The sequence below is a fragment of the Wyeomyia smithii genome, chromosome 3 (assembly GCF_029784165.1).
Source record: "Wyeomyia smithii strain HCP4-BCI-WySm-NY-G18 chromosome 3, ASM2978416v1, whole genome shotgun sequence".
NCBI classification, from domain to species: domain Eukaryota; kingdom Metazoa; phylum Arthropoda; class Insecta; order Diptera; family Culicidae; genus Wyeomyia; species Wyeomyia smithii.
The window spans coordinates 197,443,554-197,460,834 of record NC_073696.1 but is presented as its reverse complement, the minus strand read 5'-3'; the positions used below and the strand labels follow the sequence as shown (position 1 = coordinate 197,460,834).

Genomic DNA, 17,281 nt, shown 5'->3' with positions numbered 1-17,281 from the left:
ATCAGTTTGAAAAATACGTGCTATTGTTCGGGTGGCATGGAAAATTTAAAAATTTTATCAAATAGACATAATGTACAACATAAAAAGAATGTTTTGCAATATTCAAAACGTTAAATGCATAAAATAATCCCAGATTGTTTACGAAAAAAGTGTTAGTGAAAGGCGACCGCGAAAAATCCATAATATCGTAAAATAATATTATGATTTAGTAACCTTCCGGGCAAGTCCCGTCAAAACTTTATTTATTAACAGAAAGGTCAAACCTACTTAATATATACGGAAAGAAAAATCTTCTTCCTGGTTCCTCTTTTTTATTTTATTGACATTTTGATAAATGAAGATTTATATGAAAATTGTTGAAACTTTGTCATAGATCATGTGTGAAAAGACACTAAAAAATGCAGTAAGCGAATTTGAAGTAATTGTCATATCATTGGATTTTATATTGGAGGTGTGTCATGACGTGACGTACTTCCCTTGGTAGGGGTTATTAATGTGACAAAACGTGAAAATGAATTTTGATCAAAATTTGCGTGACGTACTTAATGGATGTCATCTTGTTTTGTACTTTCTCTAGTTTTATTGGTTGATTATACAAAAATAACACGTTTTTTGATGTAAATAGATCCAATTACTACCAAAATAGAGCAAATTGGACTTTTGGGCAGCTTTTTGGTTCAAATACTCCCATGTACGGTCGATAGAGTGAAAAAGGAGATTGTCAGGAAGGCGGTGTCACAGTCGTTGTAGTCAGAGACCGAGTTTAGCTCTGCATCTCCACGACTGCAACGGAAAGGTAAGGTTTGGTCACCGTGGTAAGTAACGAATAGAAAGTTGCGCGCGAAGTCAACTCACTACGAAGGCACACGGAGGTATATATTGCGTAGTCGTTAGATTAATCAATTTCAAAATAACTCGAAAACGGGTGCATCCAAAAAGTAAGTCACCGAATGCTTCATGATTTGATGTTACCTTCTCCATTGGAATATGATTACTTTTGAAAAGGTAAAATTGATTTAACATTTCTTCATCTTCAATTTTCTATCAAAAGATTAGGAATAACTTCAAGCTTCAAATATTATTTTAAAAAGAAGAAGTGCTTTAAATGCGTTTGTGTCCCATTTGGATGAGGTATGATTTTTCCAAGCCTAGGTCACACCTTCTGTTCTCCTTCATTTTTCACATTTTTGCAAAATTACACCCTTCGCTTTACTAAACATAAAGTGTACACGCAAAACTTTTCCTTATTACTTTAGAAGCAATAGCGCAAAATTACCTTTAAGGTAACAAATCCATTACTTAAAAAGCAACAAAATTCTTCCCCAGTCAAGTAACAACACATACTGTCATATATTTAGCACGTGTTATGAGAGTACGACTATCTAATAATGGTCGTTTCAACCACATGCAACGTTTTTTCTGTCGAAAAAAGCTCCCTTTCCACCTCAAGTCAAAAAAAATCACACACCGTCGCATAAGTTGCACATGTTACAAGTTTTTTCAATCTCCAATTCATCCGATGGGCGTGTATTAGTTCGCTTGTTGTATGCATACGGAGTAGCGAAAAAATATGACAAGAGCTGCCAAGCAACATTTTCCCCGTCATAGAGTATGCAAACGTTGATGATTTCAAAGACTTGAAATGCGCCTTAAAATGACATCACGATCTGTAAACTGCGTTAGAGAAAAATAAAAACATTCGCTTTCTTGCAAGCTATTTACAGCACATACTCATTGGTTCATGGAAACTCATTTGGACCTGTTTGAATATACAAAACTCGTGCCCATCCAGAACAATATTCGCAACTTCGGCAACTCTGGTCAGACAGTATTACATATTTCCATTTCAAGTAAAAACTGGGGGACGAAACGAAAGTGTTTCTAATTGGACATTTGAGGTTGACGGTTGAGATTCTGTTTATGTGTGGATGAAGGGAGACAAAAATAAACCAGATCGTTGCATCAATACAAATGCAGCGAGTGAAGTCTTGCCAACACATGCATTGCGGTGCTTGGCTGTATGTTCTCCTGCAGAAACACATACAAGCGTGTGGCCGTCATAATTTTTATTACTTTTTGTTTGTTACTTTTTGTGTATAATGCGCAGTCATAAGACACAAAAAGTAATAAAAAATTGCCCAAAAGTAATAAAATATTCCCCGTTTGCGTTGGGTGTAGTCATAAGACAAAACAATGAAATTTGTTCCAGCAAACGCATTCGGTGGGGAATCGCAAACTGAGCTACACACGGGCCGTAGATACAGGAAGTTGTCATTTTCTGCGTGTGAAGAGCAGACATGTCTAAACCCACCACACCACCGCGTGTGTGTTTTGAGCGATGCCACGCAGGGTGTTTTCATTGCCCTTCAGTGCTTATACAAAACAAAAATCCCAGTGTTATAAAAGAAACAGCCCTTCGGAAGATTCGGCAAACACAGGCCCGAGTGTTCTCGACTTCGTGAGCCCTCGGAAGCCCGCTTGCTTACACGTGTTTCCTCAAACGCTTCACTTTACCAAAAGTACATATGAAAGAATATTGCTGGTGGTTGTATGCGATAGTTACCATCAAGCTATCCATTATTATACCATTGTCGGTCTTTTCATGGCGACTAATGCTTGTGTGTTCCCCGAAATTGCAAGCTCTCGGTGGCCTCATGTACCGAAGTTAAAAACCCTCGGCTCGTGTGTTAACGAAGGCTCTCCAGTGTTTTGTCTTGAGCTCGCGACGAAAGGTAATACGAAATGCCCTGCGTGTTGTGTTTGTTAGCAGATGGGCCACTAGCACTTCGGAGTGCTGTGTTTTCACCATGCCTGGTGAAGAGACACCCTCTCTCTCAACTCTCACAAGACAGTGTGAGTGGTTGATCGAGGCGTGTTATGAACTGGACACAACATTATATGGGTTATTCCATACGAAGTGTACATGCCACTTGGACACGACCATCACAGATTTTGCTCAAAGTTGGGGGAATTATTCATCTACTGTCTCTTTGGAAAAATCCCAATTTTGGTATCGATTGGAATACCCCCCGCTCTCTAGGACCCCCCGCTCTCTAAGAAGCACTTACCCCCCGCTCGTAAGAAGTACTTACCAACCCGTGGTGATATGAGCCATTCTTAAGATATAACATTTTTACGAAAAATAATTACGAAATTCAGAACTATTTTCGTAAAAATGCTATATCTCGAGATTGGCTCATATTACCTCGGGATGATAGTTGTTTATTATGTGAAATTTTCCAAGGAACACGATGAAATTATCAAATTTAAAATAAAAATGGCTGCATTTGCCGAAAAATGTAAATTTAGTTTTCAAATACAAAAATAATTTATCTGGCAAAACTTTCGGTCAAAACTTATATCTTTTCTGGATTCCTTGGTTTATTTTCTTCAAAAATCATTTATCAGTATTTTTCGGACATCTTACGTCTATGAATTGTAAAAAAAAGAAAAAAGAGATTTTGAACAAAAAATGCGTGACTTTGCAATAAACAGTTGGGTCCCACAGATCGGGGGGTATTCCAATCGACACCAAATTTCGGATTTTTTCAAAGTGACGGTAGATGAATAATTCTCCCAACTTTGAGCAAAATCTGTGATGGTCGTGTCCAAGTTTGTGCTTTTTCGTAGTCACTTCGTATGGAATGACCCATATGATGTTGGTCTTAGAGGAAATTGCCCAATAGTTTACATCGAAACATCGGACATCGAAAATTGCAGGTTTGAGTCCCATCTGGATGAGGTATAATTATTCTAAGCCTAAGTAACACCTTTCTACGAATAGTTGTCCCAGTTTCTATGGAGTTTCCTATAAACATGGGGCAACGGCAACGGTAGAACGGCAGTGTTGTTCTCGTTCATTTTCCGCATTCTCATAAAATTACATACATTGCTCGCTTTACTAAACAAAGAGTAATTTTAAAAATATAACCGCCTGGTTATGTGAGAATTTTTTCAAAATTAATTTTTTTGATTTGACAATTTAGTTGCCTAAATCTCTTCTGAAAAAATCAATGTTAATACTCTCAAAGAGACAAAAATCCTAACAAAATCTTTTTAGAAAATTTCATTTTCTAGAAGTCATTCATAGAAAACTTTGCCCTATCTCTCGGCGATATTTAGATACATCGATTTATAAAAAAGATGTTCATAAACTTCAAACCTTTCTTAATGTTGGTCCAGATAAATTTAAAAAAAAAAGTATGCAAAGTTGCGTAAGGAAGTAAGACCTACGCACCCACAAAGGTTTATTGAATTCTAAGAGTGTGCTGCAAGCCCCTTGATCGAGTGGGTGCGAACACGTCATATTGTACTAAAATACACATATGTCTTATATAAATATTGCCCTTGAGTTTAAAAAATCCAGTGAGCCAAACACGCTCGCAATTTTTCAGTCAGATAAGAAATTGTGGGTTACAATTTTGCGTATTTACGAATCAATCAGCATGGATTTCTTTTTGTGTTAATATTGCTTGTAGAAACTAACTTTATTATATTCATAGGGTCATCCACAAATTAAGTAAGAGTTTAAAGGACGAGAGGAGCTTTCACACAAAAAAAAATCGACAAAATCTTACAAATCTGACTGTTCATTTTAGTATTATGCTTTGTTTCTGTAATTCTCACTTTCATTTACTTTAGCGTGATATGAACTGAACTGGTTAATCTTCCTTAAATTAAAATAATTCTACGCAAGATAGAAAAAATATAAAAAAATCCTAAAAATAGCATTCTTTTTATTTTTTTAGAAGAAAGTCTTACAATGGGGAGGGAAAAGGAAAAAAGGTTTATGAAAAATTTGACAATGTCTCGTAATGGTATGTGTAAGAGATCGACAATCCCGAAAATAGACTTTACGTAATTTGTAGATGATATTCTAAGCTTATTTGTTTTAGTACGTTATTAATTGTCATTTGGTTCAGTTTGGCCTAATCTTGTTGATTGAATTGACAAGGAGTTAAAAACATTCAAAATAAAATTTGACCTGTTTCAATTGCAGTTCAACTCGTTTACAAGATATACAAGATCTGATAAAATATCAGATTACTAAGAGAAAACACTTTGGTTTTTCTAATTTAATGTATGTGGTAAACCTTGAAAAAATAAAATATTTCCAGTTCGAGAAGCCGTAAAAACGCTATTTTGTATTAATTGTCCTAGCAGGTTGTTATTCTCTTCAATATGTAGAAAGATCAGAGTTGCAATTCACCGCACACATCTTCTCCAGCATGAGCGCTGAGTGTGGCAATCTTTTGCACCACAGTTTTTTATTCTGCTTCGTGCTGTGCTTTTACCGCTTGCAAAAAAAACACATTTATCGCTTACACCACAACCGAGCAAAACAATTTATAGAAGTACACCGCAGTCAGTTTTTTCGCAAAAGAATGTGATGCGTAGTGGCACCTGGATTTATTTTTTTTCAGTTTCGAGATACAAAGCAAACGCAGTCTACTTTTATACCCAGATGCTCCCCACATTTGATATATGCTCAAGAGACTCAAGAGAGAAAACACATCTCAATTTATTTTTTCTCGATAGATGTTTCAGATTCCACCACGGTGCTTTCTGCAAGCTCCTCAGATGCACACGATTCGCTGCTCTCTTCAAGCACGTGCGTCGAATTCTCCAATACGCTCGTGATTCTCTGAGAGGAAACGAAAAACCTGTTTCGCAGTTTTTTTTGGTATTAATTTTCATTATTGTTCATTGATTGTTTATTGATTTGTTATCAATTATTGAACACTAGTCGAACACACTCGCCGGACTAACAGATTTTAAAATATAGAATTATTTATTATATTTCACTTTTCATTTTGCTTAGTTTTAAAATTGGGTCTGTGGCTGATTCCTGGCTTCTGAGCATAATCTCGATTTAGAAAATAGCTCAGCAGGATGTCAAAGATCTATATTAAAATAACATATGGGTCATTCCATACGAAGTGGCCGCGAAAAAGCACAAATTCGGACACGACCATCACAGATTTTGCTCAAAGTTGGTAGAATTATTCATCTTGTGTCACGTTGGAAAATTCCATTTTTGGATGCCCACCGCTCGTTTCTTTTTTGTCAAAAAAAAACTTCTCTCTATTTCCTACAATTTATATACGTAAGTCGTCCGAAAAATACTGATAGATGATTCTTAAAGAAAACAAAGCAAGGAATCCAGAAAAAGTATTATTTTTGACCGGAAGTGTTGCCAGATAGATTATTTTTGTATTTAAAAACGAAATTTATTCTTATTTTAAATTTGTTAATTTCATCGCATTTCTCGAAAAATTTTACATGAGAAACATTTATCACCCCGTGGTAACATGAACCAATCTTGAGATCGAGGTTGCGTTTTCAGTTTCAAGGTGCTTTTTCGTCACGTGCCGATAGCTCGCTCCATAAGTACAACTTTGAGAAACAATGTATGACAAACTTGTAGTCCCTAAGTAGTACTACAAGTTTGTCGAATAGTGCAATGTTATAACTCTTATACCTGAAGTGTGAGAGCCCACATTCAGTGCAATATTCGGTGAATATTTTTATATTCACCGCGAATATTGGCTGAATATCCCTCTGAATATTGGCTCTCACACTTTAGGCGTAAGAGATAGAGTACTGCTTTCTTGGACAAACTTGTAGCATTATTCATGAACTGCAAGTTTGTCGTACATCATATTTCAAAATTGTACTTGTAAAACGAGTTATCGGCACGGGGCCAATTGAATGGAATTGACACCCCAAAATTGAATATGCAACCTTGCTTGAGATATAACATTTTTAATTTATAGGCGTGAGACGACCGAGAAAAACAGATAGGTGATTTCTGAAGAAAAAAAAACCAAAGAATTCAGAAACAATATTTTTTTAACCAGAAGTGTTGCCAGACCGATTGGAGTTGATTTTCGACTTCTGGGTTGGGTATTTGGCCTCACAACAGTCGAATACAACATAAGAAAAAAATAATATCGATAAGATCAACTACTATATGGAATATCACAGATAACAGTGGTTAATGCAGGCTTTGTTCCAAAGCTCAAACTAGAAAAAAATGAAAGATTATAGTTTTTTACCCATTCCTATTAATTTTTGGTGCTCATAGCAAGTTTGAAAGAGTGTCAAAAGGCCGCAGAGTATTTGTTTAAACTGGTGGAAAAGTAGGATTTTAGCTGTTTAACCGTTCCTGTGAATTTTTCTAACCAAGTCAAACCTACAGAAAGTCTTCAGGGATTTAAATAAAGTTTTCCCGTAAACAAACGTAGAAGCGACAAACTTGGCAGGTGATTTCACTGCGACGTTTCAACGCTAAAAAAGTTATAATGTATTGTTTTTTTCGGTTTGAGTCCCTGGGCAACTTTTTTTGCTTTTCTCGACCATTGTTATTAAACTGCACGTGTGCAGAACCACACCTATACAACGGAGTTAATAATAATACATATTAGTAATAATAATAATAATACATATTAGGGTACATGTCAATGTAATGATCGTCAATGTAAAAACATTATAAGTTTATTAATTTTCTATTTAAATTTTGTTACCCCTGTACTCTTGGCGATTTAATTAAATTCGGATGTTTTCGATTCAGTAACTGTCAGATGGACCATTTTCCAGGAGTATTTGAACAATAAGAATAAAAAAAACTTATTCAAACTTATTGTACGTTTGATTAAAAAAACCTATTCAGGTTCAAGTCGAAGTTCAGGACGGATTTTGAAACAAATTATCCAGCATGAATCATTAAAATATGTTTTACATATGTACAGAAAATGAATGTTCAAACATCCCTCCAACTCCAAAGACGAGACCCAAAAATGCCATTCGACCACTACCTGCAAGGCAGCACAAACAGCTGTATTATCCAGAGCCGAACCAGTATCCAGTATCACGAAGGTAGAGGGACAGTGAGAAAGAGCAAGAAAGGCCCCTGAAAGGACAACGAACCCACGATCGTCATCTACTTTTTACGTTCTCGGCCCATTTTTTTTTTCTTTTTTGAAAATGCACTCGACAGCAATGCGCAACGAAAGGAGCCATCAATCCAAATTATCATATTTTCATGCAATCATCAACTCCATCAGCATCATCATCACCTCCGTCATTGTCACCGTTCGCGAGAAATCATCGGTCGGCCATTAACCGTTATGTGGCAAACTATGTACCGTCATGATTTGTGGCCACGACCGGCCGTATTGTTCTGTAAGTTAGATAACTACTGGAGAGAATGCGATTGAGCTCTTCGGTTATTGCTTATGTCCAATGACAGATTTCTCTGATTGCTTAGTTACTAGAGAGTTTCTTTGTTCAATTTCGGATTCGGAGCCCGGTCCCAGCGGAACAAAGCAAGAAAATCAGCAGCAGCAGCAGCAAAAAAACATTGAGTTGCACAGCGTGCGATCGTTTCACAACTAAATCCAACCGAAACGCCAGAAGAAGGAGGAGAATTGGGCGCACAGCACAGCAACTTTGAAGCAGGAACTTTTTCCCGATAGCCAAGAGGGAAATCCGATAACAGTTCAGAAAAAAATCGAATGCAATCCACCTAAAGGTGGGTAACAAACTTTCAGGTTAATTGCAAAGTTGAATATCGAAGTGATTGCATAACCTTTCTTCAACGGTAATCAACAATAAAAAAAAAACAAAAAACGCATTTTTATTTACCAACCATCATCCATGCGTTCTCCGTTGGTCGTTCTTCAATCTCACATGTGTGCTAGCTGTCATGGTGGCGAAGCATTGTCCTCGGACGTCTAGTACGAACGCAGCGAAAACCACGCACGAGCTTGAACCGCTCTGCAGCGTACCGAGAAATAAAAAGTTAAAACCGGGACCGTTTCGGCAGACGAAGCTGCATAACTTCATTTTTCTTTCTGTACATGCTTCGCATTATACCTTTTGCCTCGCTCGTTTATCACCCTCCTCGGGACAACCATATTCCCAGCCGGTTCATAACTGCTCGTATTGCCGCCGCTCGAAGCAAACCAAGACCAGCAAACGACGAGAAGACAGAGAGTACAATACGCTATCGATGCTTTCGATATTACGTGATTAATCACTCGGTAGTGTGCGTAGCCAATTGAGTTGGTCTTGGTTCCCCCAGATAACCGACCTGGCCCAGAGCAGAAGCTTTTTCGTTGGTAACTATGGAGATGCTGGCTGGTTGGCCTACTGCCTACTATTTCAGGTCGAGCGAGGGTGACGCGGAGTCCAAGATGAACGCCAGCGGATTACCAATGTAAATGAATGAAATTTATGCATCGCCAAGCTACTGCTGCTACTACTAACTAAAGACCGACCGAGCACATGGCAGGGGAAAGCGTTTCGTGGAGGGAGGTGGCCCTATGGTGTGCTAACTTGTGACATTCGAACCTGTTTACCGTCTGACGCTACTACTGCTGCTGCTGCTGCTGGTCGACGACTCGTTCTTCGCCTCCTACCAATGATCGGTTTCGTGTTCACGGTCCTTCGCGATGGATGGCGATAGAGTGCAGCTCAAGTCGTGTTTGATGTCGATGGACGCCATGTCTCTTTTCTTTTCGTTTGACACTATGGGGAGTGTTTACTCTATCTGACGATAATTCACGCCAATTAAGGGAGTAGTAATTTGTGCAGTGAGTTCGCTTCTGATTGCAGATGACACACGCTAGGTAAGTTCGCTAAACATTGGTGGCCTAATTAATGGTCCTGTGATTAGTCTCGAATAAGAGAGAAAGGCCCAATTCAGTGGTACTCTGAAGGTAGTTTCCTTCTTTGATTTGTTTGAACCTTTTTTGATTTTCATTTTACACCCCTATGTAGCCCAACTTCCTGAGAGACATAGTTCTACGTCAAAATGAAAATGATAGTTTATCATAATACAGATCCTCTGATACTATACTCACATATTATATCTACTTTCTCACTCGACCAAAACCTCTATCGAAATGATATGTATCGAGTTTGGACTTATTGGAATTGTTCGAATCCCAGCTTGGGAAAGGCTGAAGGTGACAGTGGGACCGTAGCGCCAGTTCCTTAGTTGTCCTGAACACGGTAAGTGCACTGCTGAATCTGTGTCATATCGACAGAACAACGCGCAGCAACATAACTTTGGTTGAGGAGAAGAAAAAGACGCTTTTCGTCTTCCGAAAGCTATTTCATGGGATAAATTTCGAGTGGTGTTTTTTTATTTATTTGAAGACTGGTCACCGTATTCTCCATTCTTTTCTGGTTTAAAATGTCGATGGCAAAGCCGTTCTTAGCAATCAGAGCAAAAAGATATTAAGATCTGAAATGCCCGCCAGTAGATTTTAACAGTTTCTTGATGAAGATTCTCGTCTTTCGGGAATGTCGTTCCTGGGGTTCCAGAGCCCACAATATCTACTTGTCTTGGGCATAAATCTACCGATTACTCGAAGCTCGAATAAAATAAAAATCAGTTTCTAAACCCTTGCACCTTGACAGATTACTCAAAATGGCATCAAATAACCTGAATATTATTTTATCTAGCCACGTCACCGTTCCAGAAGAAAAAATACTTTTTCGATTAAAAAATTAGGGATCCAAAATGAACGATTCTTCGTTTTTTTTTTGTAAAACTTACTGCTTTACGAAAAGTACAGAATATATACTGTAGAAACCTTGGTATTCCTCGGATTACGATAAAATGTGGTCTACTCCTGATAACAATGAAATATGGTTTCATGGTCTAATACAACAAAAGCATATTTATGTATACCAAAAACAGTTAAGAAGTTTGAAAACCTAAATAATTTCTGGATTACTGAAAATCACTTTCAAGCGCCAAATAATTGAAATAATTTCGAATTAGATTCGATCTTCTGAAACACTTTCAAATAATACCCTAAATTTGATACAGAATATCCATAGCAAAAGAAATCCAGACTATAGAATAAATCCAATTTTTTTTTCAATAAGAACAAAATTTCAAAATACACATGAACATTTTAAAACATAAAGGAAAAAAACATATTTGAATCAGAAACATAAAAAAAACGTACCGACTGGACAAATATTTGAAAGGACTGCCTATGCCTAAAAACGCTCCCAAATTGAAAAAAAAACTTGGAGAAAAAACAAACAAATTTGAGTGAGAAACTAGAAAAAAAAATAAAACATATCGGTCATAAAATCCATTTAAATGATTCAAAATCTGGCTCGACATAAACCAAAAACGTTCGAACACGCAAAAAAAAAGATAGATAAATTTACAAAGAGGAGATCTGCCTATAATCGCATTTTAGATCCACCTGCATTCTTGTCGTTCTTATAGAGAAGTTATGGTAAATGTCTATCTCATTATATTATGTCGAAAATATGGGAATAAACCACGCTCAACAGCAGAAATAACTTAAGCAAGAAAAATACCTTTACGCGTTGTTTTCTCAACTTGATGAAAATGAAGCTGGGACTGATATGCGATTATAGGCAGAGATTTCAAATTAGATATAGAATTGGAAGGGATAATATCTGGAAAAAGGGGAACATAGTTTAAAATTGAGTAGAAACTGCCGTAAAAAGGAAAAAAGAAGGCCACAAAATTGATTCCAAATATCAGAATCCCGTAAAAGTCTTTCAAATGTTCAATCTGAATAATGATTTGGAGAGAAGCTCAAGAATCAAGACTTGGAAACATTGAAATGGGAAATGATCCCAGAGTACCCAAAAATCGCATTTTAAGTCTACAATCTTCGAATTCCCCAAAAATACAATTAGAGAAAAAATGCTCACTTAGCCAAGGAACCGCAGTATAATGATAAATAAACTATTCAGGGTTATAAAAATCTGCTTGACGCAAAAAATTTAATTCGACATGAAAGTTACAACCAATGACTTACAATGTAATAACAGGGTACGCTTTCATGCGCGTTTTGTTGAAATAAGAAATGGTAACTTGTTGTCTGAAATCATATTATATATCATATATATATAATCATAGCAAATAATATACCTGTAGGGATACATTAAGAATGAAAGCACTGATAGGCGCTTCTTATTTTAAAAAAAATGAAACAGCGTGTTTAGATTTTAACAGCCCTAAAACTAATATTTCGTTTCAATTTATTCTAAGACACTTTTAACATCATTCTGGTATGTGAAACTCTGTTCGAAAAGTTGCCAAAACTTTGTTTTCGAAGAAGACAACTACATATACATTATCAATAATAAAAAAGCGATCATTCGAACACGTTTGAAGCGAAATGGTTTCGATTTTGTTCCGTATCCCGATGTTGTCAGTACAACAGTCACAGGGCATAAGACACGGGAGAACAACTGCAAATCCAGCAGGGAAACCATACCATTTACTATCAAGACATCAACATAAACTGTAATGTCTTAAAAATTGTGCCCCAGTAGTCAACAGATTTTTCATTAGCGACAGTGAGTACATTTTTGTTGTATTTTGGTTTTGAGATTTTAGGTTCAATTTTTCTAGCTCATTATTCGGAAGTGATTGCGCAAATGATATTTTTATTTCGTATTAATTTGCACGCAATCCAGAAGCAAAACAAAAAATGAAAATGTTCAACTCATTCGGTAGGTTTTTCTCAACTTAATTTAATTAACGTGTTAAATAGCAACAATTGTAAGCAAGATAATCGCTATAATCGGAGATAAATGCCAATTTGTTTTCGTTAAACTCCTCTTTCAACATTATTGGTTTGACTAAAGATTTGCAATAAAAAGGCGGTGCTAAAATCGACTTACACTCTACATTTACTTTCTTTGGGTGGACTCAAAGAAACACAACACAACTGACAGAAGTTTATGAATCGCCACTAATTAATTTACGTGTCAGTAACAGCAACAAACCAGACGAGTGTGTTTTCGTATCGTACATTCTCAGTACAAGAAAAACAGATTGTTCACCGTACAGTTCAACTGACGACGAGACCAGCTGGTGCAGAAGTTTCCTGTCAAAAACTGTGGTTGGTTGTCGTAACATGATTCACTGACATAACAAACACTGGTTTGTTTTACCATCTAAGTCTTCAAAAGTATGCATTGACGCTCCTTTAATATACTATGAATTCATCAATTGATACCACCTAAGAGCCCTTGAAAAAAATACAGTATTCTAATTCGCAATCTAAGTGTAAATTTCATTCCAACCGACGAGCACTGTTGCTGTCAGAACAGCGCTGCAATCAGGCCAAATTTCATCGGCGAGCTTCGGTCTGCTCTCCCAAATCATCACTTTTACCGATGCATTTACTAGCTTTTTTCCCATCGAAACAAACAGGCTGCTGCCAGCCGCAGACGACGACGGGTGGAATACCTATGTGAAACGAGCATGTCGTAAACCCGGTCGATTCGACCTGCACCACTGCTGCTACTAATACTAGCGCAGCAGTCTTCAAACTAACACCTACGTTGAGGTTAGAGTCGTGGTACCTTCGCCGCCGTGCAAACAAAAAACCATGCTAATGCTGTTCCATTAGCCGATCGCTACCGAAGCAGGCAGGCAGGCAGACGCACAGCAAACCGTTTGTTGTTCTATCTTTGTTAGGTTCGGTATTGCGCGAAAGGCACCGACTTGTTCGCGTAAAATAATAATCAAAACCTCCCGTGATTACCTCCATACCGAGACTGCAACAATGTCATTGAAGTTTAATCTTCTTGCTAGAAAAAAAAATACTCCAAGACCATAGAAGAATTATTTCTTTAAATCACCGGGTCAGGGTTGCCAGGTTATCAAAAGCCTTTTGCCCAATAAGCCAACGCGGACTTATTGATTTGACGATTGACAACGGTATTCAGTCAGAAGCTTGGCAACCACCTCGGCCGCCTCATTTGAGTGGGATGGGTGGAAAAACATCTCTTGAAGTATTGTAATTTATGGTAAAACCGGTTCCATCGTGAGCTCAGCACTAGCTCTCACTCCGTCGCTATTGCCGCCGGTTTCCCCTTCATAAACACCTTAGCTAACGATCTCACACGGTGAGACAGACATTTATTTCGGGTGCGCTGGATGGTGGTGGGAGGCCAAATGCATCCCAATAGCAGCAACAGCAGCAACATGAAAAGTTGTTGCGAAACATCGTCGCTATGTGTAGGTACGAAAGCGGGAATGAGCGATGGCAGACGCATCGGACAGTTTCTCTCGCGAACCAGTCAGGCTGGTTTGCCAGATCGCATCCAAGGAAACGGAATATAAAGCAATGTAGAGTGAAAGACGAAGAACAGAAGACTGGGTTGATAAGGGCAACATGCAGACACGCACACAAACAGCAACGGCACGCGAGCTCGGCGCGACTAGTGATGCCAGATTGACGGCGGTTTGTGGACGAAATAGACAAAGTGACACTCGACTATTCCGTGGTCTAGCTGACAGCACTGGTCTCGCACACTCGTATCGATACAAACGAAAATAAACTGCGACCGAAGGAAATGGTAAACAGAATGCCTTAACTTAGTGATAATCGATAACAGGGAAAAAGCAAGAATGATTAAAATAAACTAAAAATTTAAACAAACCTTTTCGTGTAAAACCTAGAACCTCTCGGTCTTTCCATTTTCAAGGATGGTAAACAATAAACTCATATGGGAAATTAGGTAACACATAAGGCCACACAAAAACACAACCGGATTAATTTAGAAGATAAAATCAATCAACTCAGCAATACCCGAGGCGGTGCGACGAGTGTCAGAGAGTGGGCACAAGGTCTGTTTCCGAATATCCTTTTCCCGATAAGTCACTGTGCAGATTCTACACTTTCACTGGCGGCCAGGTTATAACTCCACAACAGGGGGGCTCCCAGTTATTCCATACGAGAGTAACAGAGAAGCGAACCGATTTTCCATTTCTTGGGTTATTCCACTGTTTTTTTGAGCAACTGCACTTTTCGCTGTACCATAGTTTCAAGGATGTTGGATCAATATTAAAAAAATAAACTATGAATCACTGACAGAACTGAGCAGAACACGTTTCAGGGCTAAGGGGTTATCCAGTACTCCACTTAGGGGGGAAACATCACTCACTGATGCAATTTTTCTTTGAAATAAACTGCTGGGTCACAATTTTGCACCGAACCGAACTGAACTTCGCGTGCTCCTAAAAGGAAGCTCCGTACAAATCGACAGGAATTGTTGAAACGAACTGAAAAACCAACTTGTCCGTGTCTCGTCGTTTAGGCTGCCGTGGGCCTTCGGATGCCTTGCGCGCTCCTCCACCCTATTCTCCTATGTACATCACAGACACTAACACCAGCAGCAACCCCAGGTCAAACTTGCCCCAGCCTATATGAAGCATACAGCAGCAGCACATAATATAAAACTCACATCAAAGTAGACCCTGTATTCTGCTTCATACCGCATGCGCATGCGTAGCATGGCAACGCACACCAATACTAGATGTCGCACAGCAAACTACCTACGACAGTACCGACAGTAACCGCCATTGGCATCCCAGGAAGTGGGTCGTTGCATCCTTTTCCCGCTAATGACAACAGCCATACCATCTATGTACTACATAGTCCACCCAACCCGACGAGACGAACAAGGATGACTTGATTGAAAGCATCCACATAACAGCCCGACATCTGGCGCAGTCTCACAAATACACGGGGCAAAATGAAGAAAAAAAAATTAAACAACATTTCAATAGCATTCCTTCCCCTTGCGCGTCCCTTGCACGCAGAAAACAACCCAAACATAAAACTCACGCCAGCAACTGCCACCGCTGCTTCGATGCTTCATTCCCAAGCTAACCGCCCTCACTCCATTCAGCTTCACCTACCCCTCCCAAACCGACAAACCACAATCATGTTTCATGTTTCGATCGTTGTTTCACTGTACTTTTCCTGTCTATCTGGTTCTCGTTCTCGCCCATTCAAACCCGATATGCTCTGGCTTGCTTGCACCGCTCACATCGCGAGCTCAGAGTCGTGCGCATAAAACAAAGACCACACTTCAGTGCGGTAAACATAAAACATATCCCAGGCACTGGTGGTGGGTCACCAGCCGCCACCCCACTACACTCTTTCGGTCGCCGTTCCATTCCGTTCCACCGATTTCCTCCGCGAAAATTTTATCCTGCCATCAGACCAGAGCCGCGTCATCATTCCCTGCGTGTTTCGTGCGTTCGTTCTTGCTTCGATCGGAATTAATTTTTTATCGTTTTCACCAGGCGCGGCACGGCTTGGGTTGCTTGCCTTATTCCATGCGAGTTCTTCTTCATCCGCCGTATTTACCTCGTACTACGCGCTGTCCATGAGTTTTTCGGTGCTTGTGGCATAGTGGGTTCGGAGCTACCGGTGTGGTCATATTTTTGGTACGTTTCACATATGAAATGGTTAGTATTTCATTTTCCCTGATATTCCTTAATCCAGGTTGTCGCCACTCTGTCAACGCATATCGGAAATATTTTGCTGGTCTGACAAGACAAGCGACGAATGTTCTAATCTTGGTTTGGGAGAGTAGTTGGCTGCAAAGCATCAGATTGCAAATTGAAAGCCGCTGTTTTTTATCATCAGAAACGTGCTATCGAGGCATTAATCAACAACTGCAAATCATCCCAGAGTATTGGTATTTCGGCTTGCAGTCTAATGAAATGCGTTGATTGCTCATCACCGACATTTCGGTCCTTTCGTGAGGCCATCATCAGAGACAATTCATTGGCCACCCGCTCGATACCAGCTTTAAAACACAGGTGCTGCCGATATTGGAGATGTGCCACTATTCTTCATATGGTCAATCGGGGACATACGGGGACACTGATGGCATACATCTAACAAGTGTGGGGAATCTGAGGGCGGAACGATCACAAGCAGCCCGTCGAATCAGGAGCGACACCATCGTTAGAGTTAGGCAGCTCAAGTAGGGAAAATCTTTGATGAAGGCGAAGTGTATCGCTTGGCAGTGTTTCATCAAAAACAACCATTGGAAACCGGAATAAACTGATCTGTTTTTGCGCCCTGGTTGTGCGGTATCGAATCCTTTACGAAGCGGCCTTTTTCTTATTTTCCCAAATGGTTTTAACTTGTGGGTAAACGTTTCAATTGAGTTGTTTGTTTCAGGTTTATATTGAGTGATTTTTGTTCTAATGTGAGTCTAATTTAAACGTAAAATGTTCTATATATTGAAAGCACTGACGATGGTCCCATGAAAGGACCGAAGCGTCGGTGATGAGCGAATAGCAATCAACGCATTTCATTAGACTGCAAGCCAAAATATCAAAACCCTTTCTAATTAACATCAATTTCAGTCAAAACAACTTCACTTGTTTTTCAAATCTCTTTGAAAAAAAAAACTTCAGTTGCAATAGCCACTTATCGCACTTAAGGCATAGCGTAAT

The 17,281-nt window shown here is 38.9% G+C and overlaps 1 protein-coding gene across 2 annotated transcripts in view; it reads right to left on the bottom strand.

The window, feature by feature from the left end:
* The window catches only part of LOC129727065 (polyhomeotic-proximal chromatin protein-like), a 77,369-nt gene extending 62,269 nt beyond the window's left edge, over positions 1–15,100 (bottom strand). Inside the window, exon 1 of one of the 2 annotated variants that reach the window (XM_055684464.1) lies at positions 14,464–15,100. In XM_055684464.1, the coding sequence (XP_055540439.1) occupies positions 14,464–14,501 (38 nt within the window). In that variant the 5' untranslated portion in view covers positions 14,502–15,100. The remainder of the gene's footprint in view (positions 1–14,463) is intronic. The other variant, XM_055684465.1, reaches the window with a different exon arrangement.
* Positions 15,101–17,281: the final 2,181 nt, after the last annotated feature.